The sequence below is a fragment of the Mobula birostris genome, chromosome 12 (assembly GCF_030028105.1).
Source record: "Mobula birostris isolate sMobBir1 chromosome 12, sMobBir1.hap1, whole genome shotgun sequence".
In the NCBI taxonomy this organism is placed as follows: Eukaryota; Metazoa; Chordata; class Chondrichthyes; order Myliobatiformes; family Myliobatidae; genus Mobula; species Mobula birostris.
Window position 1 is genome coordinate 18,436,432 of NC_092381.1, and position 26,766 is coordinate 18,463,197.

General features: G+C 43.2%; 1 protein-coding gene across 2 annotated transcripts in view; it reads left to right on the plus strand.

The window, feature by feature from the left end:
• The first annotated feature begins 23,362 nt into the window (after positions 1 to 23,362).
• Positions 23,363 to 26,766, plus strand: part of LOC140205760 (serine/threonine-protein kinase N2-like) — a 151,853-nt gene continuing 148,449 nt past the window's right edge. Inside the window, exon 1 of one of the 2 annotated variants that reach the window (XM_072273376.1) lies at positions 23,363 to 23,830. In XM_072273376.1, coding sequence (XP_072129477.1) covers positions 23,810 to 23,830 — 21 coding nt within the window. In that variant the 5' untranslated portion in view covers positions 23,363 to 23,809. The remainder of the gene's footprint in view (positions 23,831 to 26,766) is intronic. The other variant, XM_072273375.1, reaches the window with a different exon arrangement.

The following is a 26,766-nucleotide window of genomic DNA, read 5'->3' on the forward strand; positions in this document are numbered from 1 at the left end:
ACTCCAGCTATTGTTGCTCTGCTGTCCTTCCTGCAAATGTCTCTTTCCAGTCAACCTTGGCCAGTTCCCCTCTCACGCCATTGTAATTTCCTTTATTCTCAAATTTCAATGTGAATTCGATCATATTGTGATCACTGTTAATAGAAACATAGAAACATAGAAAATAGGTGCAGGAGTAGGCCATTCGGCCCTTCAAGCCTGCACCGCCATTCAGTATGATCATGGCTGATCATCCAACTCAGAACCCTGTACCAGCCTTCCCTCCATATCCCCTGATCCCTTTAGCCACAAGGGCCATATCTAACTCCCTCTTAAATATAGCCAATGAACTGGCCTCAACTGTTTCCTGTGGCAGAGAATTCCACAGATTCATCACTCTCTGTGTGAAGAAGTTTTTCCTAATCTCGGTCCTAAAAGGCTTCCCCTTTATCCTCAAACTGTGACCCCTCGTTCTGGACTTCCCCAAGGGTTCGTTAACCTTAAGCTCTCTTATCATCTCTGGATCACTGCACAACACCCAGTCCAGCACAGCCGATCTCCTAGTGGGCTCAACAACCAGCTGCTGTGAAAAGCTATTCCTTAGACATTCTACAAATTCTCTCTCTTGAGGTCCAGTACTAACCTGGTTTTCCCAATCCACTTTCATGTTAACATCCCCAACGATTAGCATGACATTGCCTTTCTGACACGCCTTTTCTATCTCCTGCTGTAATTTGTAATCCACATCCCAGCCGCTGTTTGGTGGCCTGTATACAACTGTCATTAGGGTCCTTTTACCCTTGCCATTTCTTAACTCAACCCATAGAGACTCCACACCTTCCAATCCTATGTCATCTCTTTCTTATGATTTAATATTATTTCTTATACACAGAGCCACACCACCCCCTCTGCCTACTAACCTATCTTGCTAATAGACTGTATATCCTTGGACGTTCAGCTCCCAATGGCAGCCATCCTTTAGCCAAGTTTCAGAGATGGCCAAAACATCATACTTGCCAATCTGAATTTCAAGGTAGCTGAATTTCAAGGTCGTCCATTTTATTCCTTATACTGCATGCATTTAAATACAACACTCTCAGTCCAGTATTTGTTGCTTCCTGTTTTAACTGCACCACACCTCTATTGCCCTGTAACTCATGCCACTGACTGTGATTAAGCCTCATCTCCTGGTTGTTCTTTCTATAATCTCTGTCGTACACTATCTTTGATTCATTTCTATTTTTCCCTTCCTCAACCCTATTACTCCAGTTCCCAACCCCCTGCCAGATTAGTTTAAACCTTCCTTAACAGCTCTATTAAATGTGCCCGCCAGGATATTCGACCCCTTTGGGTTCAGGTGTAACCCGTCCTTTTTGTACAGGTCATACCTCCCTTAGGAGACGCTCCAATGATCCAGGAATCTGAAGTCCTGCCCCCTACACCAGTCTCTCAGCCACACATTAATATGCCTGATCACGCTATTCTTGCACTCGCTAGCACTGGACATAGGCAGCAATCCTGAGATTACCACCCCAGAGGTCCTGCTTTTCAGCTTCCTACCTAACTCCCTGAATTCTCTCTGCAGGACCTCCTCCCTTTTTCTACCTATGTCATTGGTACGCAAGTGTACTAAGCTTATGGCTGTTCACCCTCTCCCTTCAGAATACTCTGCACCTGATCTGAGATATCCTGTACCCTCACACCTGGGAGGGAACACACCATGTGGGTATCACTATCAGGCTGACAGAACCTCCTGTCTGTTCCCCTCACTGTGGAATCCCCTATGACTACTACACTCCTCATCTTCCTCTTTCCCTTCTGCACCACGGAACCAGGCTCAGTGCCAGAGATCCGATCGCCATGGTCGTCCTCTGTCAGGTCATCCCCCCAACTGCATCCAAAATGAGATCATGATTACTGAAGGGGAAGGCCACAGGGGTGCTCTCTACTACCTGAGCTTTTCCCTTCGCTTCCCTGACCGTCACCCACTTATCTAACTCCTGCAGCCTCAAGGTGACTAACTCCCTGTAGCTCCTCTCTATTTCCCGTTCACTCTCACTAATGAGCTGTAGGACATTGAGTCACAGCTCCAGATCCTTAACTCTTCTCTGCCCAACTCTACATCCTATCAATGTCTGTTGTAACCCTCAACAATTTTCTGTACTATCTACAAGACTACCAACCTTGGTGTCATTTGCAAACTTACCAACCCACCTTTCCACTTCCTTACCTATGTCATTCATAAAAGTCCCAAAAAACAGAGGGCCCCAGAACAGATCCCTATGGAATTTCCTCTGTTCAATGATCTCCAGACAGAATACTCTCCATCCACTACCAACTTCTGCTTTCTGTGGTCAAGCCAATCCTGAACCCACACAGCCAAGTTCCCCCAGATCCCATTCCTTCTGACTTTCTGAATGAGCCTACCATGGGGAGCCTTGTTGAATGCCTTACTAAAATCCATATACACCACATCCACTGCTCTACCTTCATCAATTTGTTTAATTGTATCCTTAAAGAATTCAGTCAGGCTCATGAGGCAGGACCTGCCTCTCACTGTCCCTGATAGAAACTCCTATCAGGTCTCTCCTCAGTCTCCAGCACTCTAGAGGAAAACAGCCCAGGTTTGTCCAACTTCTCAAAACACATGCCCTCTAATCCAGGAAGCACCCTCTTTCACACCCTTTCCAAGGCCTCGACATCTTTCCCATAATGGGGTTATCAGAACTGAATACAATACTCGAGATGCAACCTAACAAAAGTTTTTTTTAAAGCTGCAGTATCTTCTTTACTTCTGAGTCTGAAAACTGGACGGGGGCAGAATGAGAATCAATTCAGACCAGTTTTTCATTTTCTCCAAGCCTCATCACATTCACTCAAATATCATTTCAACAAAACATAGTTAAACAAATTAAATATATTGTATTAAATGTTAGTCGCTCTTATCGCTCACTGATCAGTGCCAATTCTTTTCAATGACCACTGGTATGGGAACAAGGAAGGGAATCCAGCCTTGATGACATGAATTGAGTGAAGTCTTGTTCATTCATTGTCCATTGTTGTTGCTGTTCAGTTGTTAATTTAAGTCTGATTCTTCGTGACCTCATGGGCCATAGGGTCCATAGAGTTTTCATGGTAAGATACGGAAGTAGATTGCCAGGCCTTTCTTCTGTGCCGGTGCTGCCCAGGTTGGGACCCGGCTGGGTTTGAACTCAGGACCATCTGCCTTGAAGTCCAGTGCTGATGCCACTACGCCACCAGCCAACTCTTCATGGTCCAGAGAATATCTACTTGGTATGATAATACAAATATCTAAGGATTTTCAATGAATTGTTCTGGAACTGGTGGCATCCAGCTCATTCAGAAGTCTGGAAACTGAAGCCCCATGACTGAAACCTGAGAGCTTGGGACTGTTGACCTGGAGGCCTGTTCTGGAGTTGGAGGACTGATTGTGTGGATGGGATGGAGGAAAGGGTCTTGTATTGCAGTTGCTGTGTTGTTGCTTGTTGTGTTCTGTGTTGTTCTGCCAAGCCAAGCATGGTGGGGCATGCTACTTTGGCACCAAAATATGTGGCAACACTTGCAGGCTGCCCCCAGCACTTCTTTAAGTTGTGTTGGTTGTTAACGCAAATGAGACATTTCACTGTATGTGTCGATGTCATCATCAACATCATTATCATTATGTGCAATGACACATGATGTGGGCGATCGTGGTCTTTCCATGGCCATAATTTTTCGTGAAAAATTCCGCGAAAGTGGTTTTCCATTGCCTTCTTCTGGGCATTGTCTTTACAAGATGGATGAGCCCAGCCATTATCAATACTCTTCAGAAATTGTCTGCCTGGTGTCAGTGGTTGCATAACCAGGACTTGTGATATGCACCAGCTGCTCCCATGGCTTCCCATGACCCTGATTGGGGTGGAGAGTGGGGGGGGGGGGGGAGCTAAACATGTGTTACACCTCACCCAAGGGTGACCTTCAGGATAGCAGAGGGAAGGAGAGCCTTACACCTCCTTTGTGGAGACGTATCTCCACCTCGCCACCCAGATTACAATGTACACGTGAAAAATAGATGAATATGAATCTGAGCACAGGATGACCAACATATGTGTAAATATTTCCAAGATACCTTTATCTGATCCTTCAGATGAGCATAAGATTAAAGAGCAAAATACCTTGAAATAATTGTGCATTTATAGCCTGATTGGATTTAATGGGCTTTCCTCCCTTATCCATCAGAATTTCACCAACAACTAGAAAAATATATAAATCAAAATAAATTGGAGAATCCCTTATCATGGAGAGGCAGAATGTAAAATATGAGAAGCAAATGTGATTTTCCTGGGACAACACACTTAAAATTGAACTCCAATTGCTGACAGCTGGTGCTGTAAGTGTAAAGATGTCTCTGAGTTAAGCATTTTAGAAATTAAAGTATACAGTTTAGTTGCAAATGTAATGTGAAATTTGAAACCCAGCTCTGGGTTTCTGTCTCCTCCTCCTTCTTCCTTTTCAAAATTCAAAGTTCAAAGCAAATTTATTTTCAAAGTACACATACAAAACCATATACATTCAATTTCTTTCAGGTATACTCAGTAAATCCAAAAACCATACTAGAATCAATGGAAGACTGTTCCCAACAGGGTGTTCAAACAACCAATGTGCAAAAGACAACAAAATATGCAAATACAAAAGAAAAAGAAACAATGATTGTAAATGAATAAGGAATAAATATCGAGAATATGAGATGATCCATCCTTCATTCTAGCTCCCTTCTTATCCGTTTCCTTCTCTCCTTTCTTCAATGGTCCACTCTCTTCTATCAAATTCCTTCTTCTTCATTGCTTTACCTCTTCAAGCTAATACCTCCCAGCTTCTCTGTTCATCCCCTACCTCTCCCACCCAACCACTGTTCTCCTCACCTGGCTTCAGCTAACACCTGCCAGCTTGTACCCCTTTTCCTTCTGCCCTTCTTCTTAGTTTGGCTTCTTCCCTTTTCTCTTCCAATCCTCATGAAGTGCTTTGGCTCGAAGCATCGACTGTTCATTCATTTCCATTGATGGTGCCTGACCTGCTGAGTTCCTTCAGCATTTTGAGTTTGTTGCTCTGGATTTCCAGCATCTGCAGAATCTCTTGTGTTAAAAAATACTCTTGCCAATCTTCACAGCGAAAAAAAAGCAAACTTTACTCCAACATGTTAGAATCGTAGAAATTAACAATCATCATTCCAGTTTTTGGATGAATTCTACTAATGAGAACAGTGCTATAGAGCTATATATCCTTACTCTCAGATCACACTAGAGCAAGGGCTCCCCACGATTTTTATGTCATGGACAACTACATTAACCAAGGGGTTCATTGACCCCAGGGTGGGAAACCCCTGCACTTGAGCAAAGCCACAGTAGATCCCATAGCAATGCTTTCAGATGTAGTTGGAAGTGTAACACATTTTCAATCTGACGTGCTTGTCCAATTAGAATAAATTTCTCCTGATTGCTTCCTGGGAAATGTTTAAGTCAAACAGTTCAGGAGCAAAGCAATTACTCAATTTTATTTGTAATTACGAATTTGACCCTATTGATTTTCTTATGCACTACTCATCAGGTTGTGTACCATTTTCATTATTGAAAGCAACGATTTTACATTTTCTGCTTTAAAATATTTATTTGTTAGGCTATTACAATGCAGCATGTCAATATGAAACTGCAAGCACAGAAAGATTTCACATTTAGCAACCAATATAATGAAGAATTAAGAGCCTTAGAGTCATGGAACACCGCAGCACAAGCACAAGCCCTTCTGCTTATCTAGTCCATGCTGAATTATTTTTCTGTCTATTCCCATCAACCTACACAGGGACCATAGCCCTCCATATCCTTCCCATCCATGTACCTATCCAAACTTCTCTTAAACATTGAATTCATACCTGTATTTACCACTTCCGCTGGCAGCTCATTCCACACTCTCACTATCCTCTGAGTGCAGAGGCTCCCCCTCATATTCTCCTTAAATATTTCACCTTTCACCCTTAGCCTATGACCTCTATTTCTAGTCCCATCAAACCTCAGTGGAAAAGGCCTGCTTGCATTTATCTTATCTACACCATTCATAATTTTGTATATTTCTATTGAAACTCGCCTAATTGAATTGAATTCAATTGACTTTATTTATCACATTCTTCACATACATGAAGAGTAAAAACCTTTACGTTACATCTCCATCTAAATGTGCAATATGCAATCATACTAATTTATAATAAATAGAACATTCAGTGTAATACAGAGTACACTCATATCAGCGTGAGTTCATCAGTCTGATGACCCAGTGGAAGAAGCTGTCCCGGAGCCTGTTGGTCCTGGATTTTATGCTGTGGTACATTTCCCGGATGGTAGCAGCTGGAGTAGATTATGGTTGGGGTGACTCGTGTCCCCAATGAACCTTTGGGCCCTTTTTACATAACTGTCCTTGTAAATGTCCTGAATCGTGATATGTTTGCAACAACAGATGCGCTGGGCTGTCCCCACCACTCTCTGCAGAGACCTGTGATTAAGGGAGATACAGTTCCCATACCAGGCAGTGATGCAGCCAGTCAGGATGCTCTCAATTATGCCCCTGTAGAAAGTTCTTAGGATTTGGGGGCCCATACCAAACTTCCTCAACCATCAGAGGTGAAAGAGGCACTGTTGTGCACAAGGGAGCATGAAGGCCGAGGTCTCTGAGATTCGTGTCAAGCCTGGATGGAACTATAGTACTAAATGCTGAACTGTAGTCCAAAAACAGCATTCTCTCAGAAGCATCCTTCTTCTCCAGATGTGTAAGGATGGCGTATAGAGCTGTGGCTATTGCATCATCTGTTGATCGGTTGTGTCGGTAGGCAAATTGTAGGGAGTCCAGTGTAGGTGGTAGGATGCTGCAGATATAGTCCTTGACCAGCCTCTCAAAGCGTTTGCTTATTATTGAGGTGAGTGTGACAAGACGCCAGTCGTTCAGACATGTTATTTTACCTTGGTCTTTTTAGGTACTGGAACAATGGTGGATAATTTGAAGCAGGAGGGCACTCTACACTGGGAATAAAATCCTGACCTATTCAAAATTTTCCCTATAACTCAAGTCCTCAAATCCCAGAACCATCCTTGCAATTTTTTTTTCCTGCAGAACACCACTAGTCACTGGCAGCCAACCAGAGAAAGATCCTTGAATGGGAACCTTCTTTGCATTGTCATCTGCATGCATGGGAAAGCAGTTCTTCACTGTACCTCAGTACATGTGGCAATAATATACAAATTTACCATCTTGGTTGGCAAGGATGTGCTGAAACTGAAGAGGGTTCGAAGGAGGTTCACGAAAATGATTCCAGGATTGAATGGCTTGTCATGTGAAGAGCATTTGTGGCTCTGGACCCGTATTCACTTGAGTTCAGAAGAATGAGGGGCGACCTCATTGAAACATATTAAAATGTGAAAAGCCTTGATAGAGTGGATGAGGAGAGTATGTTTCCTGTGGTGGGAGAGTCTAAGACCAGAGGACACAGCCTCACAATAGAGGGGTATCCTTTTAGAATGGAAATGAGGAGGAATTTCTTTAGCCAGAGAGTGGTGGATCTGTGGAAACCAAGTCTTTATGTATATTTAAGGCAGAGGTTGATAGATCTTGAATTGTCAGGTCATGAAGGCAGGAGATTGGGGCTGAGAGGAAAAATGGATCAGCCAGGAAGAAATGGCAGAGCAGATGCGATGGGCCAAATGGCCTAATTCTGCTCCTATATATTATCTTATCTTATCTTATGGTCTTATGGGTGTATTGGACTGAAGGACCTGTTTACTTGTTGTATTTCTCTGAGACTCAGGCAGGGGACAACATTAAATTCGAGAAGTTTGCTTTAAGCAGCCAAACCAGATTTTGTGGAGACATTTTTGGATTTAGGCATTTACGTGTTTCGTAATGTGGTAATAGTATGAGTTTGCAGCTGATCCTGCCCGCAGATGAGGTTTAGAACTTTTATTCATTATCAAATAAAAAACAGCTTCATTGGTTACTAAAAATAGGTTGTGTACTCCCTGTGGATTTTGAAACATCTAAACACCATTACAGAAAAGGCTCTATCATGTGTAGATTTTGATCTGTTAAATATCACTTAAAATGTTTGCATTCATAAAATGAATTGTTGCTGCCAACTTTCCAGGAATTTATTGGAGTCTTCAGTACTTAAATATCCCTTTCAGTAGTCCAATCCATAATTTCAAGGATTTTTTAAAATTGTAGTTCTCTAATTGCAGTACATGCTTATTAGTTTCAAATTAACTTTAGAAAGAATCCATAATAGGAAATAAATCCTGCATTATTTATTAGTGAGATGCCATTAGGTTTCACTGAGTGGATGAGCCAGCATGTTCGAATGTCCTTCAATATCCATATCTATCTCATGACTACAGAAATGCAGATGCATGGAAGAGGAAAATAAAATCAGATCAAAGGTTTGTCAGCCCTTGTGGTTTTGGAATGTCATGTAGTTACTCATAAATACCACAATAACAAATTACATTATACCTTTTTTCCCTTTATCCAACAATTCTTCCCCTCCTGTTTTCTCTCCTAGCAGTAAGCACTGAGATGCATTTGTGGTTTGAACTCAAGGAACTCTGCAGATGCAGGAAATGCAGAGTAATGCACACAAAATTCAGTAGATCAAACAGCGTCCACAGCACGGGGTCCCAACCTGGGCTCCGCAGATCCCTTGCTTAATGGTATTGGTCCATGGCACAAAAAGGGTTGGGAACCCCTGGTCTATGGAAAGGAATGAACTTTTGAGCCGAGACTCATCATCATTCTTCTCCATAGATGCTGCCTGACTTGCTGAGTTCCTCCAGCATTGTGTGCATGTAATTGTGGTTTGAAGTCAGGATATTTCCAATATTTCACCCAATTGGTTATCTTTTAGATATTACTCTTTTATAACACTCTTGCAGTATTTGACCAGAGGAGGGATGATGCACAACTAATCTGATCCTCCCCAAACTCTCATGCTCAGACACACTCTAGCAGAGGCGTCAGATAATAATTACATTCTTATTATATCTCTATAACACAGTAAAACTGCCTAAAGTGCTTTCATGAGCACCATTAAACAAGTTCTGATACAAATCAACAATAAACCCTGGTGTTTTCTTGTTTCTTGACCCAGAGAGTCTGAGATCAGCCAGAAATGTATCTTTACTTTATACTTTATTGTCGCCAAACAATTGATGCTAGAGCATACAATCATCACAGCGATATTTGATTCTGCTCTTCGTGCTCCCTGGAGTACAAATCGATAGTAAATATTAAAAATTTAAATTATAAATCATAAATAGAAAATAGAAAAGGGAAAGTAAGGTAGTGCAAAGAAAACCAATAGGCAGGTCCGGATATTTGGAGGGTATGGCCCAGAGCCAGGTCAGGATCCGTTCAGCAGTCTTATCACAGTCGGAAAGAAGCTGTTCCCAAATCTGGCCGTATGAGTCTTCAAGCTCCTGAGCCTTCTCCCGGAGGGAAGAGGGACGAAAAGTGTGTTGACTGGGTGGGTCGTGTCCTTGATTATCCTGACAGCACTGCTCCGACAGCGTGAATCTTTAGATTCAGATTAACTTATTTATCACAAGTACATACAGTGAAGTGTGTTGGTTGCATTAACAACCAGCACACACAAGGATGAACAAGAGAAAATCTGCAGATGTTGGAAATCCAAGCAACACACACAAAATGCAGGGTAGCTTGCTTTAGGTCTGACCATCAATGGAAATCTCAAAATTATTCAGAATTATTATATACCTTTAAAACAGAGGTAAGGAGGAATTTGTTTTTGGCAAGAGATTAGTGCATCTGTGGAATGCTCCGCCACAGACAGCTGTGGAGGCTAAATCTGTGGGTATATTTAAAGCGAAAATTTATAGTTTCCTGATTGGTCAGGGCATCAAAGGTTTTGGTGAGAAGGCAGGTGTATGGGGTTGAGTGGAATCCGGGATCAGCCATGATGCAACGACAAGGCAGACTTGATGGGCAAAATGGTCTAATTCTGCTCCTATGTCTTATGGTCTTATAAAGACCAATTGTTCTGATCAAGGTCCCAAATTATGTCCCTTCTTAGAGTTTGGGTATCACGTTATTTATACTGTTTATTCCTGATCTTACCTGTTTAACATGATTTCTCTACCTTCCAATAATTTCTCCCCCTCTCTCGCTTCTCCCTTTTTCCATTCCCCATTCCTGCTCCCTTGTTGGCCCTCCTCTTCTCATGTGATTGAATCGGAGCCAATAACGAGGTTTCCCATGGATAAAGCTAAAGACCAACTTTACTTGTCGAAACATCGAAACATACAGTGCAACGCATCTCTTGTGCCAAGAACCAACGCAATGCGAGGACGTGCTGGGGACAAGCCACAAATGTTGCCGTATTCTGCTGCCTACTCAGCACACCCGCGACTTGCTAACCTTAATCTGCATGACTTTGGAAACCAGAGCATTCAGAGGAAGTCCATGCAGTCACAGGGAGAAGGTGAAAACCCCTTACAGGCAGCAGTGGGAATTGAATCCTGATCAGTGATCACTGTCGATGTTGGCATAAACATGCTTGAGTTAAGCATTTCAGAAATGAAAATGTACGGTCTTAGTTGTATGTGTAATGTGAAATTTGAAACTCAGCTCTGGGTTTCACACCCCTCCCCCTCTCTCATTTTCTATTCCCTATTTTAGCTCCCTCCCTTACCACTTCCCTTCTGCTCACCCGCCTGTCATCTCCCAGTTTCTTACTGCATCCCTCTCTCACCCACTCACCTCCCCCCTCTCCTCTAGCTTGTACACCTTCCCTTCCCTACACCTTCTTATTCTGGCTCCTTCCCCTTCCTGTCCAGTGCTGATGAAGTATCTCAACCTGAAACATTGACTCTTTATTCCTCTCCATTGGTGCTGCCTGGCCTGCTGAGTTCCTCCGCCATTTTGTGTTTGTTGCCCTGGATTTCCAGCATCTGCAGAATCTCTTGTATTTATCCAATAGATCTGTAGGCCGTGCTTCCCTTTTCATTACCGTCATCTCTAATGATCTATTCTTGTCTTCCGGGCCTCTTCTTAGTTCCATATTGTCGCTCGTCAGCATTTTCAGTGCCACAGGCTTCGTTTCTACATAAACTCTGGTCTACTTGTTCACAACCAATGATTACATCCACTATACCAGAATGGCTCCTTGATTAGCATCACAGAAAGTGTGTTGAGTTAATGCCCTGCTTGCTCTTTTATATTTGACCTCGTCAAAGCAAGGTTTTTAATTCCTTTCTTCTTCAAATACATCCCTTTAAATTGACCTTTGCAATTTCAGATACTGCATGTGCTGGTGCATTCCCCATTCCCTCAAGAGGCTTCTCTTAAATCCCCTCAGGTAGGTTGACTTTATAGGACTGCTATAATTCTCCTTTGAAAGACTGAAGCTTTTAATCTCAAGATCTGCCACAAGGTCAGTTTCCTTGACAGCAATTCTATCTTCCCTCCCTCCCTCCCTCCCTCTTTGGCTGACAAGATAGAGTGGAACTTTGACTTTCTGATGAACACAGAGCAACAAACACAAAATAGTGGAGGAACTCAGCAGGTCAGGCAGCATCTATGAAGAGGAGTAAACAGTCAGCATTGTGAGGAGAGACCCTTCATCAGGACTAGAAAGAAAAGCGAAAGAAGCCAGAATTCTGTTGGGTGGGGAGAGGAGGTAGGGGACGGAATACAAGCTGGCAGGTGGTAGGTGAGCCCAGGTGAGGGGGAAAGTGGGAGGGGATAGTGCAAAAGAGATGAAGAATAAGGAATTTATTTATTACAGTACAGAACAGTCCCTTCCAGTCCTTTGAACCACACCACTCAGCAATCCCCCGATTTAATCCTAGCCTAATTGCAGGACAATTTATAATGACTAATTAAATTACCAACTGGTAAACCTTGCACTGTGGGAGGAAACCAGATCAACCAGAGGAAACCCATGCAGTCCCGGGGAGAATGTACAAACTCCTTACAGACAGACAACAGGAAACCTACGTGGTCCCGGGGCGAACGTACAAACTCCGTATAGACAGCAGCAGGAATTGAACTCAGATTGCTGGTAATGTAAAGCGTTGTGCTGGCCACTACACTACCACAGTGCGTGTGGATTATGAAAGAAAGGGAAGGAGGCAGGGCACTGGAGGAAGGTGATGGACAGGTGAGAAGAACGGAAGGGGTAACGGGGGAGCCAGAATGGGGAATAGCAAAAGAGAGAGGACGGAGGGATAAGAAACCCAGAGTTGAGTTTTAAACTTCAAGTCAAGTTGTTTATTGTCATTTAACTAAATACTGTACATGTAGACCATCAAATGAGACATTTCTCCAGAACAGGGTATAATGCACACATAACACACAATAACTTGGGAAAGTAAGAATTAAATCTACAAACAAATTATGCATAAATAAACAAAGTAAAGTGCATAAATTAAATATCATACAGTTCAGAATAAATTAACCAGTGACACTTTGAATGCAATGCAGAGGGGAGTTCGGCAGCCTAATGGTCTGAGGGAAGAAGCTGCTTCCATCCTGACTGTTGTCTTTATGCATCGGAGTCTCTTACCTGATCATAGAAAGTTAAAGAGGATGCTGGATGGATGGGTGGGACCCTTGATTACACTAAGGGCCCTGTGTACACAGCACTCCCGATAAATGTCCTCAGTGAATGTTAGGGAGACCCCTATGGTCCTCTCAGCCACTCTCACTGTCTTTTGTAGTGACCTCCAGTCTGATGCTCTGCTGCTCCCATACGAGATGGAGATGCAACTTGTCAGGATGCTCTCTGTGGTGTTCCTGTAAAACACAGTTAAGATCGGTGGGGAGGGGCTGTGGGGGAGCCTTGCTTGCCTCAATTTCCTTAGGAAGTGGAGGCACTGCTGTGCCTTCTTATTCGGGGAGGTGATAATGAGGGACCAGGTGAGGCCATCCGTGATGTGAACTCCCGGGAACTTGGTGCACTTAACACTCTCCACAGAGGAGCCATGTATTCGCAGAGGATGGTAGTTCATTCTCACCTTCCTGAAGTCCACAATGATTTTCTTAGTCTTCTCCACTTTCAGACTCAGGTTGTTAACATAGAACATAGAACAGTACAGTACAGCACAGTACATTCCCTTCGGCCCACAATGTTGTGCCGACCCTCAAACCCTGCCTCCCATATAACCCCCCACCTTAAATTCCTCCATATACCTGTCTAGTAGTCTCTTAAACTTCACTAGTGTATCTGCCTCCACCACTGACTCAGGCAGTGCATTCCACGCACCAACCACTCTCTGAGTAAAAAACATTCCTCTAATATCCCCCTTGAACTTCTCACCCCTTATGTTAAAGCCATGTCCTCTTGTATCGAGCAGTGGTGCCCTGGGGAAGAGGCGCTGGCTATCTACTCTATCTGTTCTTCTTATTATCTTGTACACCTCTATCATGTCTCCTCTCATCCTCCTTCTCTCCAAAGAGTAAAGCCCTAGCTCCCTTAATCTCTGATCATAATGCATGCTTTCTAAATCAGGCAGCATCCTGGTAAATCTCCTCTGTACCCTTTCCAATGCTTCCACATCCTTCCAATAGTGAGGTGACCAGAACTGGACACAGTACTCCAAGTGTGGCCTAACCAGAGTTTTATAAAGCTGCATCCTTACATAGCGACTCTTAAACTCTATCCCTTGACTTATGAAAGCTAACACCCCATAAGCCTTCTTAACTATCCTATCTACCTGTGAGGCAACTTTCAGGGATATGTGGACATGTACCCCCAGATCCCTCTGCTCCTCCACACTACCAAGTATCCTGCCATTTACTTTGTACTCTGCCTTGGAGTTTGTCCTTCCAAAGTGTACCACCTCACACTTCTCCGGGTTGAACTCCATCTGCCACTTCTCAGCCCACTTCTGCATCCTATCAATGTCTCTCTGCAATCTTGGACAATCCTCTACACTATCTACAACACCACCAACCTTTGTGTCGTCTGCAAACTTGCCAACCTACCCCTCTACCCCCACATCCAGGTCGTTAATAAAAATCACGAAAAGTAGAGGTCCCAGAACAGATCCTTGTGGGACACCATTAGTCACAATCCTCCAATCTGAATGTACTCCCTCCACCACCACCCTCTGCCTTCTGCAGGCAAGCCAATTCTGAATCCACTTGGCCAAACTTCCCTGGATCCCATGCCGTCTGACTTTCTGAATAAGCCTACCGTGTGGAATCTTGTCAAATGCCTTACTAAAATCCTTATAGATCACATCCACTGCACTACCCTCATCTATATGCCTGGTCACCTCATCAAAGAACTCTATCAGGCTTGTTAGACACGATCTGCCCTTCACAAAACCATGCTGACTGTCCCTGATCAGACCATGATTCTCTAAATGCCCAGAGATCCTATCTAAAAGAATCTTTTCCAACAGCTTTCCCACCACAGACATAAGGCTTACTGGTCTATAATTACCCAGACTATCCCTACTACCTTTTTTGAACAAGGGGACAACATTCGCCTCCCTCCAATCCTCCGGCACCATGCCCGTGGACAATGAGGACATAAATATCCTAGCCAGAGGCTCAGCAATCTCTTCCCTCACCTCATGGAGCAGCCTGGGGAATATCTCGTCAGGCCCTGGGGAATTACCCGTCCTAATGTATTTTAACAACTCCAACACCTCCTCTCCCTTAATATCAACATGCTCCAGAACATCAACTTCACTCATATTGTCCTCACCCTCATCGTTCCCTCTCATTGGTGAATACCGAACAGAAGTATTCATTGAGGACCTCGCTCACTTCCACAGCCTCCAGGCACATCTTCCCACCTTTATCTCTACTTGGTCCTACCTTCACTCCTGTCATCCTTTTGTTCTTCACATAATTGAAGAATGCCTTGGGGTTTTCCTTTACCCTACTCACCAAGGCCTTCTCATGCCCCCTTCTTGCTCTCCTCAGCCCCTTCTTAAGCTCCTTTCTTGCTTCCCTATATTCCTCAACAGACCCATCTGATCCTTGCTTCCTAAACCTCATGTATGCTGCCTTCTTCCACCTGACTAGATTTTCCACCTCACTTGTCACCCATGGTTCCTTTACCCTACCATTCTTTATCTTCCTCACCGGGACAAATTTATCCCTAACACCCTGCAAGAGATCTCTAAACATCGACCACATGTCCATAGTACATGTTCTTCTCACACCAATCCACCAGCTGCTTCACTTCCACTCTGTACTCCAACTCAATGTCGTCGATGAGGCGAAACACTGTTGTGTCATCTGCAAACTTGATGACACGGTTTGAGCTGGATCCTGTGACAGTCATGTGTCAGCAGTGTGAACAGCAGCAAGCTGAGCACACTGTCCCGGGAGTGCCGGTGCTTGGCGCAATGGGACTAGAGATGTCGTTGCCCAAAAGGACAGACTGGAGCCTTTCCGTGAAGAAGTCCAGGATCCAGTTACAGAGGGAGGCGAAGAGACCCAGCAAGGACAGTTTCCCCACTCGTTTCTGGGGTATGATGGTGTTAAACATCGAACTGAAGTCTATAAGTAGCAGCTTGGCTTATGAGACCCCATTTTCCAGCTGGGGTAAGACATAGTGGAGGGCAGAGGCTATGGCATTGTCAGTGGATCGATTCCAGCAATAAGCACATTGGAAAAGGTCCAAGGTAGCTGGAAGAAAGGCTTTAATACACTCCATTACCAGCCACTCAAAGCATTTCATAATGGTTGATGTTAATACCACTAGACGATAGTCATTTAGGCCACACATTTTAATTCCACATCCCATTGGCCACGCATTTTAATTCCACATCCCATTCCCATTCTGATATGTCTATCCATGGCCTCCTCTACTGTAAAGATGAAGCCACACTCAGGTTGGAGGAACAACACCTTATATTCCATCTGGGTAGCCTCCAACCTGATGGCATGAACATTGACTTCTCTAACTTCCGCTAATGTCCCACCTCCCCCTTGTACCCCATCCATTATTTATTTATATACTCACATTCTTTCTCTCTCTCTCTCCTTTTTCTCCCTCTAACTATACTCCTTACCCATCCTCTGGGTTTTTCCCCCTCCCCTCTTTCCTTCTCCCTGGGCCTCCTGTCCCATGATCCTCTCATATCCCTTTTGCCAATCACCTGTCCAGCTCTTGGCTGCATCCCTCCCCCTCCTGTCTTCTCCTATCATTTTGGATCTCCCCCTCTCCCTCCCAGTTTCAAATCTCTTACTGGCTCTTCCTTCAGTTAGTCCTGATGAAGGGTCTTGGCCCGAAACGTCGAATGTACCTCTTCCTAGAGATGCTGCCTGGCCTGCTGCATTCACCAGCAACTTTCATGTGTGTTGCTCGTCATTTAGACAGGTTACTGTTACCTTCTTTGACACTGGAACGATGTCTGCTGCCTTGAAAACCAAGGGGACAATGGACTGTTCCAGAGAGATGGTGAAAATATCTGTCAACACCTCAGTTATCTGGGCTTCACATTACACACGCGACTAAATCTGTACGTTTTCACTTCTGCAATGCTTAACTCAAACATCTTTGCATTAACATGAACAGTTATCACTAATTAGGGTTCAATTTCTGCTGCTGTCTGTAAGGAGTTTGCATGTTCTCCCCATGACCGCATGGATTTCCTCTGGGTGTTCTGGTTTCCAAAGTTGTATGGATTAGGGTTACAGTAAATGGTAATTGCATCTTCGCTTTACGACATTCCAGCTTACGAGCCATTTCATAGGAACGCTCTACCTTCAGATGGTGGGGGAAACCTGTAGTAATTTGTGAGCATGCAGCAGAAGCATGGCAAAATTTGCGGGTTGCCCCCAACACATCTTCGACTGTGTTGGTTGTTGACGTGAAAGACACGTTTCACTGTACTTTTTGATGTTTTTACAATAAAGCATATCTTTAGCTTGATCCATGGGAAATCTTTTTATTAGCTCCAATTCAATCATTGCAATCCTTCCCTTTGTTCAAGCTGTTATCTGTTTGTAAACAGCCCATATCCTGCCTTATGCCAATATTTGTTTGCCTGTTTTCCAATCTGTGAAGCTTACTATTTGAGTTCACCTTCAAACCTTGTGAAGGCTTTACCATTTCTTTTTTTTTGTAATTTATTTTTTATTGAATTTTGTCATCAAACAAACATTTCCGTTTACCGTTTCATCATTGCAACCTCTGTTGAACTTTCTGTAATGAGCTCTCTGGGCCTGTGTGAGGAGCCAGAGAGCATTTGGCGCCAAGGTTTCCAGAGCACCTTAATTGGTTAATTGTTGTTTAATTGTTTAACCTTGTTATGTTTATTTTGTTGGGCTCGGAGATTCCAGGTCACCTGTTCTGTTTAAGCAGACGTGACTTGGCGCTGATAGAGTTGTTCTAGCTTTGAGAATATTATGTCTCGTGGTGTCACTGCACCGAGCCACCAATGTTTTGTTTGAACACTTATGGATAAACCCTGGCTGCAGGTTTCACATGGGAATCTGTTTTTCCTCCACTTGGGTCTAGCCTTTTCCAGCGGATACCGTGACACTCCTCCTTTCTGCACTCCTCAATTATGTGCCCTTAACTCTGAACATCTGCCCTTTATTTTCTGTTATCATTTGTGGAAATGCTTTCAGTTATGAAGTCTTGGTTTTCAGAACTTATTCCTTAAATCTGTTGTTGCTTCTCCTTTAAAAACCCATCTTAAAACCCTTCTCTTTGTCCAATTTTAAACTCCATTCTGTGCTACCAATTCCATTTCTTTCGACAATATTTTGTAAAATGCCTTAGGATGTTTTGCATATTCAACATATTATTAAAGTTAAAATATTGCTGCAATATCTATCGATTTACCTAAGTTCAGTTTGTGCTTTCATACCACAATGTACAAGCAGACGAAGATCAGTTGTTGAATCTTCTCTGTGGTCACAATTGAGAATATTGTTGCATTGAAAAGAATAAAGAAATGGTCTTAATTGGCTTTTGTTCAAGTTCAAGTTTAATTGTCATACAACCATACACATGTGTACAGGTAAACAAAACAGCATTCCTCCAGGGCCAAGGTACAAAATACAGTACAAAATACACAGCGCATAGAGTAACACAATCACAAAAATAACATTAGCACAAGTCCCTGAGTGTCATGGCCTGAAGGTTGCTTGAAGCCAGTTTTCTGCAAGAACAAGTACACAGCAGTTCCTCATCTCACATTGGATCAGCCACAGACAAAGGCAAGGAAATGAAGACCGGACAGCAACACTGATAGGAGGGAACAGCCACCAACCCAGTACAGATTCCAATGCACCCGTGTATCTCTGTTCTCTCCCTCACTGCTTCTGGCACCATTTCCCTGGGGTGGCTGCAACAGATGGTGCTGTGGCATGAGAGCAACAACCCCACCATCAGTCTCGCCAATGAACCGCTGAACCGGACTTGCAGTATTTTATATTACCAACGTTCAACAGGGTCTTGCGATCGCAAGAAAAATGTTTAAGGCACACTGTGCACCATTTGTTGGAGCCAGAGAGGCTGCTCTAGCCAAGTGCACTGTCACCTTAACTTTGATAGGAACTTGGTACAGCAAAACAATTAAATAATTGCAAGTAACTGCGGGGAGGAAAAAAAGGTTAAATCCCAGACCAAGCACTAATTCAAAATATTATCACAACCCAAATGTTAAATGCCCTGTCAGAATGCCCCACCCTCACTGCCCAACTACATACACACTCTCATCCTGTAATGGTCACTTTTCCTCTTTAATTACTGCTGTTTCACATATTTATACCACTGCTTGTTTTATTATAATAGTGTCAGTAACATTATACTGTCTTAAATAAACATACACCTCACACTTTACGTCATCCTGTCAACCTTTAGGCCATGTCACTCAGGGACCTGTGCTGATATTATTTTGCGACTGTATGTGCTGAATCACAATTATATATGCTGTGTGTGACCATATGTACTGTGTTTTGCACCATGGCCCCAAAGGGGTCAAAATAAATAAATGCTTCATTTAGCTGCATACATGTGCATAGCTGAATGACAAGAAAATTGAACTTGAACTTCAAACTACAGTCAAGTTTGTAGATATACAGATGTGTAAGGTATTCGCGCTTTTTGATTTTAACTAAGATTAGAACTGTTTATAGGGAATAACCTAGCTGGACACAAAAATAATCCTTTTTCCTCTTCTTACAGTTTTCCTTGAACTGCCACTGACATTATAACAGGTCTTAGATATTGTATTAATGAAATTACAGATGTTATCTTCAACGTGATCTGCTTTTACTTCAGATTTTGAGCAGTTTGAAAGTTTTTGTTTTAATTCAACAATTACCCCCTAAAGCTACCAGCCAAGATTAGTTATATTTATCTAAACACAAATTGTTTGCCTAAATCAAAAACTGTGCTTAAATCTGTAATAATTCAATGATCATACTTAATCTGCAACAAATGCCATACAAGGATAGGCTGAGTGAGCTTGGGCTTTTTCCCGGCCAGGGATAGTGGTGGAGACAGATACACTTAGATAGGCATGTGGATGATAGAATAATGGAGGGTTATGTAGCAGGGAATGTTCTGATTGATCTTAGAGTTGGTTAAAGGTTGGCAGCATTGTGTATTAAATATTTCAGTAATATTGTAAATATATTGTTTGATTAAACATTCTTTGTTGTTCACATAATGCATTGTGGGTTGTATGTAGAAGTATGTAAATGGCATACGTCATTATGCCACCACTTGATACATGATTGCCTGAAGTTAGACTTGCATTCCTGGCTTCCTTGTTTTATTGTTTTAGAGTTATAAAACATAACAGGCACAACATCACGGGCCAAAAGGCCAAAGCACTGTGCTGTAATGTTCTGTCTTCTATGTTAATGACATCTGCTCACCCCACCTCCAAACAAAAATTCCCTACAGGCCCACAGCCTTCAGTATTTTTTAAGTCATAGAGTACTGAAGCACAAAATTTTTCTTAATTGTTGAAGTGAATCCATATCCAATACTGCTGGCAGCTCATTCTACACTCACACAACCCTCTGAGTGAAGAAGCTCCCCCTTGTGTTTCCTTATATATTGTCCCTTTCATCCTGAACCCATGACCTCCGGTTTTAGTTTCACTCAACCTCAGTGAACAAAGCCTGTTTGCATTTGCATTTACCCTATCTAAGCCCTTTATAATCTTATACAAGGTCTGCAATGGGGGGGGGGGGGAGTAGAGACATGCGAGAAAGCATGGTAGTGCTGAATGCAAAGATAAAGGTACATTCAAAGTAAGTTCATTTTCAAAGTACGTACATGTCGCCATACACTACCCTGAGATTAATTTTCTTGCAGGTATTCACAGTAGAACAAAGAAAAGCACCAGAATCAACAAATAAACGATACAAAGATTGACCTACAACTAATGTGCAAAAGAGGACAAACTGTGCAAATACAAAAAACAAACAAAAACTGATGTTAATAATAATAATGATAATAATAAACACCTTAAATAAGTAAGTAAACACTACTGAGAACAAGAGTTGTAGAGTCCTTGAAAGTGAGTCCATAGGTTGTGGAATCAGTTCCGTGTTGAAGTGAGTGGAGTTATTCATGTTGGTTGAAGCTAATAACTGTTCCTGAACCTGCTGATGTGGTACCTCCTTCCAATGGCAGCAGTGAGAAGACAGCATGGCCTGGATTGTACGGGACTTTGATGAAGAATACTGCTTTCTTGTGTCGGTGCTTCTTTGTAGATGTGCTCACTGGTGAGTAGGACTTTTTCTATGAGGGATGTAGCACTACTTTTTGTGGGCTTTTCCACTTTTGGGTATTGGTGTTTCCATACCAGGACATGATGCAACCAGTCAGGATGTTCTCCACTGTGCATCTACCGAAGTTTGTCAAGGTTGTAGATGTCACGCTGAATCTACGCAACTTCTAAGAAAGTAGAGGTGCTGCTATGCCTTCTTTGTTATACATTTGTTTGATATATTTGCAGATGTTCCAAATTTATTTATTTATTTATTGATTGAGATACTGCACGGAATAGGTCCTACCAGCCTTTCGAGCTATGCCACCCAGCAGTCCCCTGAATTAGTCCTAGACTAATCACGGGACAAGTGACAATGACCAATTAGCCTACCAATCGTACGTCTTTGGACTGTGGGAGGAAACTGAAGCACCCAGCAGAAACTCATGTGGTCGTGGGGAGAACGTACAAATGCGTAACAGACGGTAGCAAAAAGTGAACTCAGCTCGCCTGTAATGTAAAACTTCATGCTAACCACTACGCTACCATTAGCCGGCAGGTAGTGTAGTGGCACCAGCGCCGGACTTCGGAGCAAAGGCTCCTGAGTTTGAATCCAGCCGGCTCCCTTGCACGCTTTCCATCCGTGCTGGGTTGAGCGTTGAGCTAGCAACTCGGCCTCGTAAAAATAAGAAAGCCTGCTAAAAAAAAACACCATCACGATGGCGTCCCGATGATTCCACTTGGAGTTAAGGGCTTTCTTCGTCTTCTTCTATGCCACCGTGCCACCCCAAAATTGTAGTGCCTGTCGAGGTATATTCGGAGGAAGTAAAGAGGAGAAGTTGAATGAAATTTTAAATACCTGACAAAGAGAGAAAGAAAACAAAATTGCTGCTCGTATGAGATATGCTTGGAATGGCTGATTATCTCAGACTGTTGAATTCAGCGTTGAGCTCAGAGTCTTGTAAAATGCCAAGTTGGAAGATGAGGTGTTATTACTCATGCTTATGTTGACCTTCATTAGAACTGTGTGGGGGACAGAGATGGAGAGGACAGAGTGGGAGTGGGATGAAAATAATTGTGGTGAGAAATTGCATACTTAATGGACATGTTCCATACAAAGCACTTATGAACTGTCATGCTTTAAGATGATCCAATTTATACTGCAGACATTAACTCGCCACACTAACAACACCCCTCCCTCAGTAAGAGGAAAGGCAAGATTATTTGGCTTCAGTGTACAGAATCTTGTTTTTGGTTTTCATATTAGGGAGGAGGGGTTAAGGTTATTGGAACAGGGAAAAACAAAAGAAACAAATATCTTGGAAGATGGGAGGGCAAAACTTATAAAATTAGGTTTTATTGTATGTTTATAATAACGGTGGGAAAAAAAACATTTCCTTTGACATGGAGGACGTTTTGGGAGGCAATGTCTAGGAAGATTACACAGCATACAGTGGTTTAAATGAAAGAAGGAGTGTTTGTTAATGGAGTTTCTTTAGAATGGATGGAGTTTAATTTAACTTCTGCGCAAACATTTAATATGGGTGGGGACATTGACAAGGAGAAAGAAAAGTTGGGGTTAAACAGTAGGACATTATTTTTTGCATAGCGATTTACAGAGCCATGGACAAATGCACAGAAGCAGTCTTTAGACACAGAGCCAAAGAGATACATGCATATGCATTCTTACACTCAGTTATAGGCAAAAACGTATCTGCACTCTTATGCAAGGTAGAACTACAAATGTGTACTTCCACACAAACAGACTCACATATTCTTACACCAAACCATGTATTTGCATGTATGTGCAAACTTAGATCATAAAACATAGGAGGAGAGTTAGGCCAGCTGGCCCATCAATTCTGCTCCGTATACTTACATACAAAGCCATAACACACATGCATACTATTACACAGAGGTACAAATACAAACCTGCTAACGTACTCATACTCTCACGAGGTTTAAACATGCATGAAACAGACACATGAACACACACTTACGCAAAAACATATTGCACTTAGATTCGTAGATGAATACATTTACATACAGATGCACAAACTTTTATAAACATGCATAAACTTACAAACTTGCACACAAATATGCCCATAAACTTCATTTACACAAACATACACACATTTTACACACATCAAAATGAAGTACCCTTCAGTTACACTCACTTAAACAATACTAGCACACTTCACTTACAAGGATAGACATACATGCATACACATTTACACACATAAACATGCCCTTACACTTCATAAACGCAAACATGCTCACACACTTCACTTACACGTATACACATAAGCATGCACATATACTTACACACATAAACATGTCCTTAAACTTCATTTACACAAAAATGTACACACATTTACTCACGTAAACATGCCCTTGCACAAACATGCACTCACATAAATATACCCAATGCACTTCACTCTCACACACACTTACAGAGACACAAACGTGCATGCACACTCAAACACTGGCCCCTCTTGCAGAAACGGACCGAGGAAGTTTCGGACACATGGAGCTGCCTCTGACACGGCGGCGGCTGGAGCCGGAGCGCCGGGTCACATGACGCTGGAGAGCTGGGACTGGGGAGGAGAGCGGGCGGACACTCCTCAGAGGGCGGAGGTGCACAGTTTGAACGCTCGGTTCGTGTCCGGGCTGCTGTCGAAGAGGAGGGGGGGAAGGGCGAGGAAAGTGGGGTAAGCCAGCCTCGGCGGAACTTGCGAAGGGGCCGGGAAGAAGTGGCTGAAGCGTGCGGAACGGACGCCGAGCGAGGGGGCGGATGGCGAGCTGACACCCGCCCGGGCCCCGATCGCTTGCGGCCGTCGCTCGAACCCCGCCGGAGGGGAGGGGAGGGGTCGCCGGCCGGGATGCGCTGCTGAGCGGCCTGGCCTTTCGGCGAGCTCAGGAACTTAAACCGCGACTCACCCGGCCTGCTGCAGACAGACGGGGAAAAGGGGGGGGGGGGGGAAAGCACGGCGCGTCCCGGCTTTTAGTGGCAGCGCAGAGTCGGCATCGCCATCGGCGGAGGGACGGTCGGCAGAGAGAGAGGGAGAGCCGGCAAGATGGCGGCGGACCCAGTGCAGGTAAGGGGAGAGGAGAGGGGTGGGAAGAGGAGCGGGAGGAGAGTGGTGGGTGAGGTGGGGAGAGTGGGTGAAGGGGGCAGGGTGGGGGGAAGAGTGGTGGGGGAAGTGGAGGAGTTGGGGGTAGGTGGAGTGGTGAGGAGAGTGGTGTGCGGAGGAGAGGAGTGGGGTTGAGAAGGGAGAGTGGTGGGGGAGAGGAAGGAGTTGTGTGTGGGTTGGGGAGAGGAAAGTTGGGGAGACATACGGGAGAGACCAATTGGGGAAATGGGGGCTGGGTGGTGGTAGAGTAGAAATGTGAGAGTGGGGTGAGTAAATAGGTGAGAAGCACAATCAGGTTTAATAACACTGGCATATATTTGGTATCAGTACAGTACAATGGATGATTAAAAAAACCTATAATTTACTATGTGTATATAAAAAAAAATTAAGTAGCGCAAAAAAAAGGAAAATTGCTGATGTAGTATTCATGAGTTGATTGTCCATTCAGAAATCTGATGGTGGAGGGGGAAAAGCTCTTCTTGAAATGTTGTGTTTTAGGGATTTGGCGGGGCAAAGGTGGGAGGGTGCTGAGTGGGATGGGTCCAGTATGAGTGGGGGAAGGTGGGAGAGTAGAGGTGGTTGGGGAAGAGTTGAGAGGAGCATGTGGGGAAGCCAAAATTGAACAAAATGGTAAGGGGGAGGGGGTTGTGCACTGTGCAGGGAGATATTAATGGAACTCTTCAGTGTTTGCAGTCCGCTAGTGAGTGGTTATGATGATTTGTGTGTTTGTTAAATGTGAATGCTGAAATGTCAAGAGTAGGAGAAAGTGTGGTGGAGGTGCAGAGATGAAAGCATGTGAGAGGAGTGTGCTTGATGGAGAATAGGAGAAAGATTGCGTAGACATGATGTGTTGCATGAGAGGAAGGAAAGAAGGGTGAGTGATGATTGGACATTGAGAGAGAGGAAGAGTGAGGAATATCTTGGAATATTGGAGAGGACGTGGTAAATGAGGGTTGAGGAAATGTGAGACTGGATTATAGGGCAGCTTTCAGGGTGATCGTGTTGACACAGGTAAAATGTCCTCGCTGTTATTTTTTGACAAAGCAATTATTTATGTAACTGTATTTTAATATTATGCCTGCTTAGGGACTGGCTGCAAGTTTTAAAAACTTTGAAGCAATAGCAATCTTAACAGGAGTTCTCTCCTTGCCTTTAATATTAGTATGATAAATAATTCAAGTGGGAAATGTTTGACGATGTCCCACTTCCATATACCCTTTCTTCCTCCAATGTTCTCACCTCTCCCTGTAATCTAAATTGGAATGATCTGGAGCTACTGAGGAGAATGGAACTACATAGATGAAGTTCATGGTTGTTGCCTTTGGGTGTTTTAATGTTATTTTCCTTTATTTGCGTATGTGTTTATGTGGTTGTTTTTGCAATTTGTTCATTTTAGTTTTGAGGTTTTGTTGCGTAAAAGTTGGGAATTCAGTCAGGCCGGAGGAGCCTGATCTCCAGGCCGTAAGAATTTACTTTAATATCGGCCACTGGAGGAGTGGTGGATGAAGGAAAACTGTTTAATTGTTGTTGGATTCTTGGCTTGCTGCCCACCAGCAAGTCTCTCATTTCTTTAATATCCTTTAATGGAGGCATAGAGAGAGAGGTTGCCGACTGTTTGGTTTTTAACAGCAGTCTTACCTTTTGCTTACCCAAAAGGTGGCTGTTTTGGGTTAAGTCAGCTACTTTGGTGAGGGAATATTCTTATACGTAATACAAGATCTATTGTTTTCGGATTTGGCAGGAATAGTGTTTTATGCTGCTTGTGAGTTGTTAATTAGTGCTCTTAACGCCCCAAGCGATTTGGTAGGCGGAAGTTTTGTTTTAATGAATATAATGTCTTTTGTTCGGTGGTGGCTTCTTGAATTAGGAGGTTGATACTTTATTAATTGTGTGTTCGGTACCATGTGCTCTTAACTTTTCATCATCTAGAAGGAGAGGTAGAATGGGATAGTGAATTAAATGTATTTCAAAGTAAAACATTTGAGCAAATACTGAAATGAAATGTTCCACATGTAAGAATTTTGGTACTAACTAGATGGGCTGAAGAGCCTGTTTCTGTGCTGTACTTTTCTACTCTAATCATTACAGATTGATAAGTTATGAAATCCTATCTGGGAAAGCATCAGGAAACTACATTTTAGAAAGGACTGAAATGTTTCCATTCAATCTTTTGCATGATCTAATGTTACTGGAACCTACTCCTGTAGCAAGTTCAGCCAAAATATGGTTTTGCATATTCTGGTCTTTCAATGAATGTACATGATTATAACACACTGAGTGTTACACTTTTCCAGTCAGTTGGTGCTTTTACAATCTAGATCTAATGCCATATATTTTTAGGTGGGTGGGGTGGAGGAAGAGGGAAAATCTTCTTGGCATGTGGCAGCAGCAAAAAAATTATGTTTGTTATAGATTTCCCTATATTGCAATGCATTATCCAATACACTGGACCACCCAGTGGCTTTTTATTTGGGAGACAAGAAGTTCTTGCAAGTTTTGAGAGATTTATCAGGAGGAACAGTTTTCAGGTACCTTGGCCCTGCAGAGAAAACAGCATGTCCCTCAATGTTGCAAAAACAAAGGTGCTGGTTGTGGACTACAGGAGGAATGGAGACAGGCTAGCCCCTATTGACATCAATGGATCTGGGATTGAGAGGGTGAACAGCTTTAAGTTCCTCGGCATAAATATCAGTGAGGATTTCACGTGGTCTACATACCGGCTATGTAGTGAAAAAAGCACAACAGCGCCTTTCACCATAGATGGTCAAAGAAGGTTGGTATGGGCCCCCAAATCCCAAGAACTTTCTACAGGGGCACATTTGAGAGCATCCTGACTGGCTGCATCACTGCCTGGCATGGGAACTGTACCTCCCTCAATCGCAGGACTCTGCAGAGAGTGG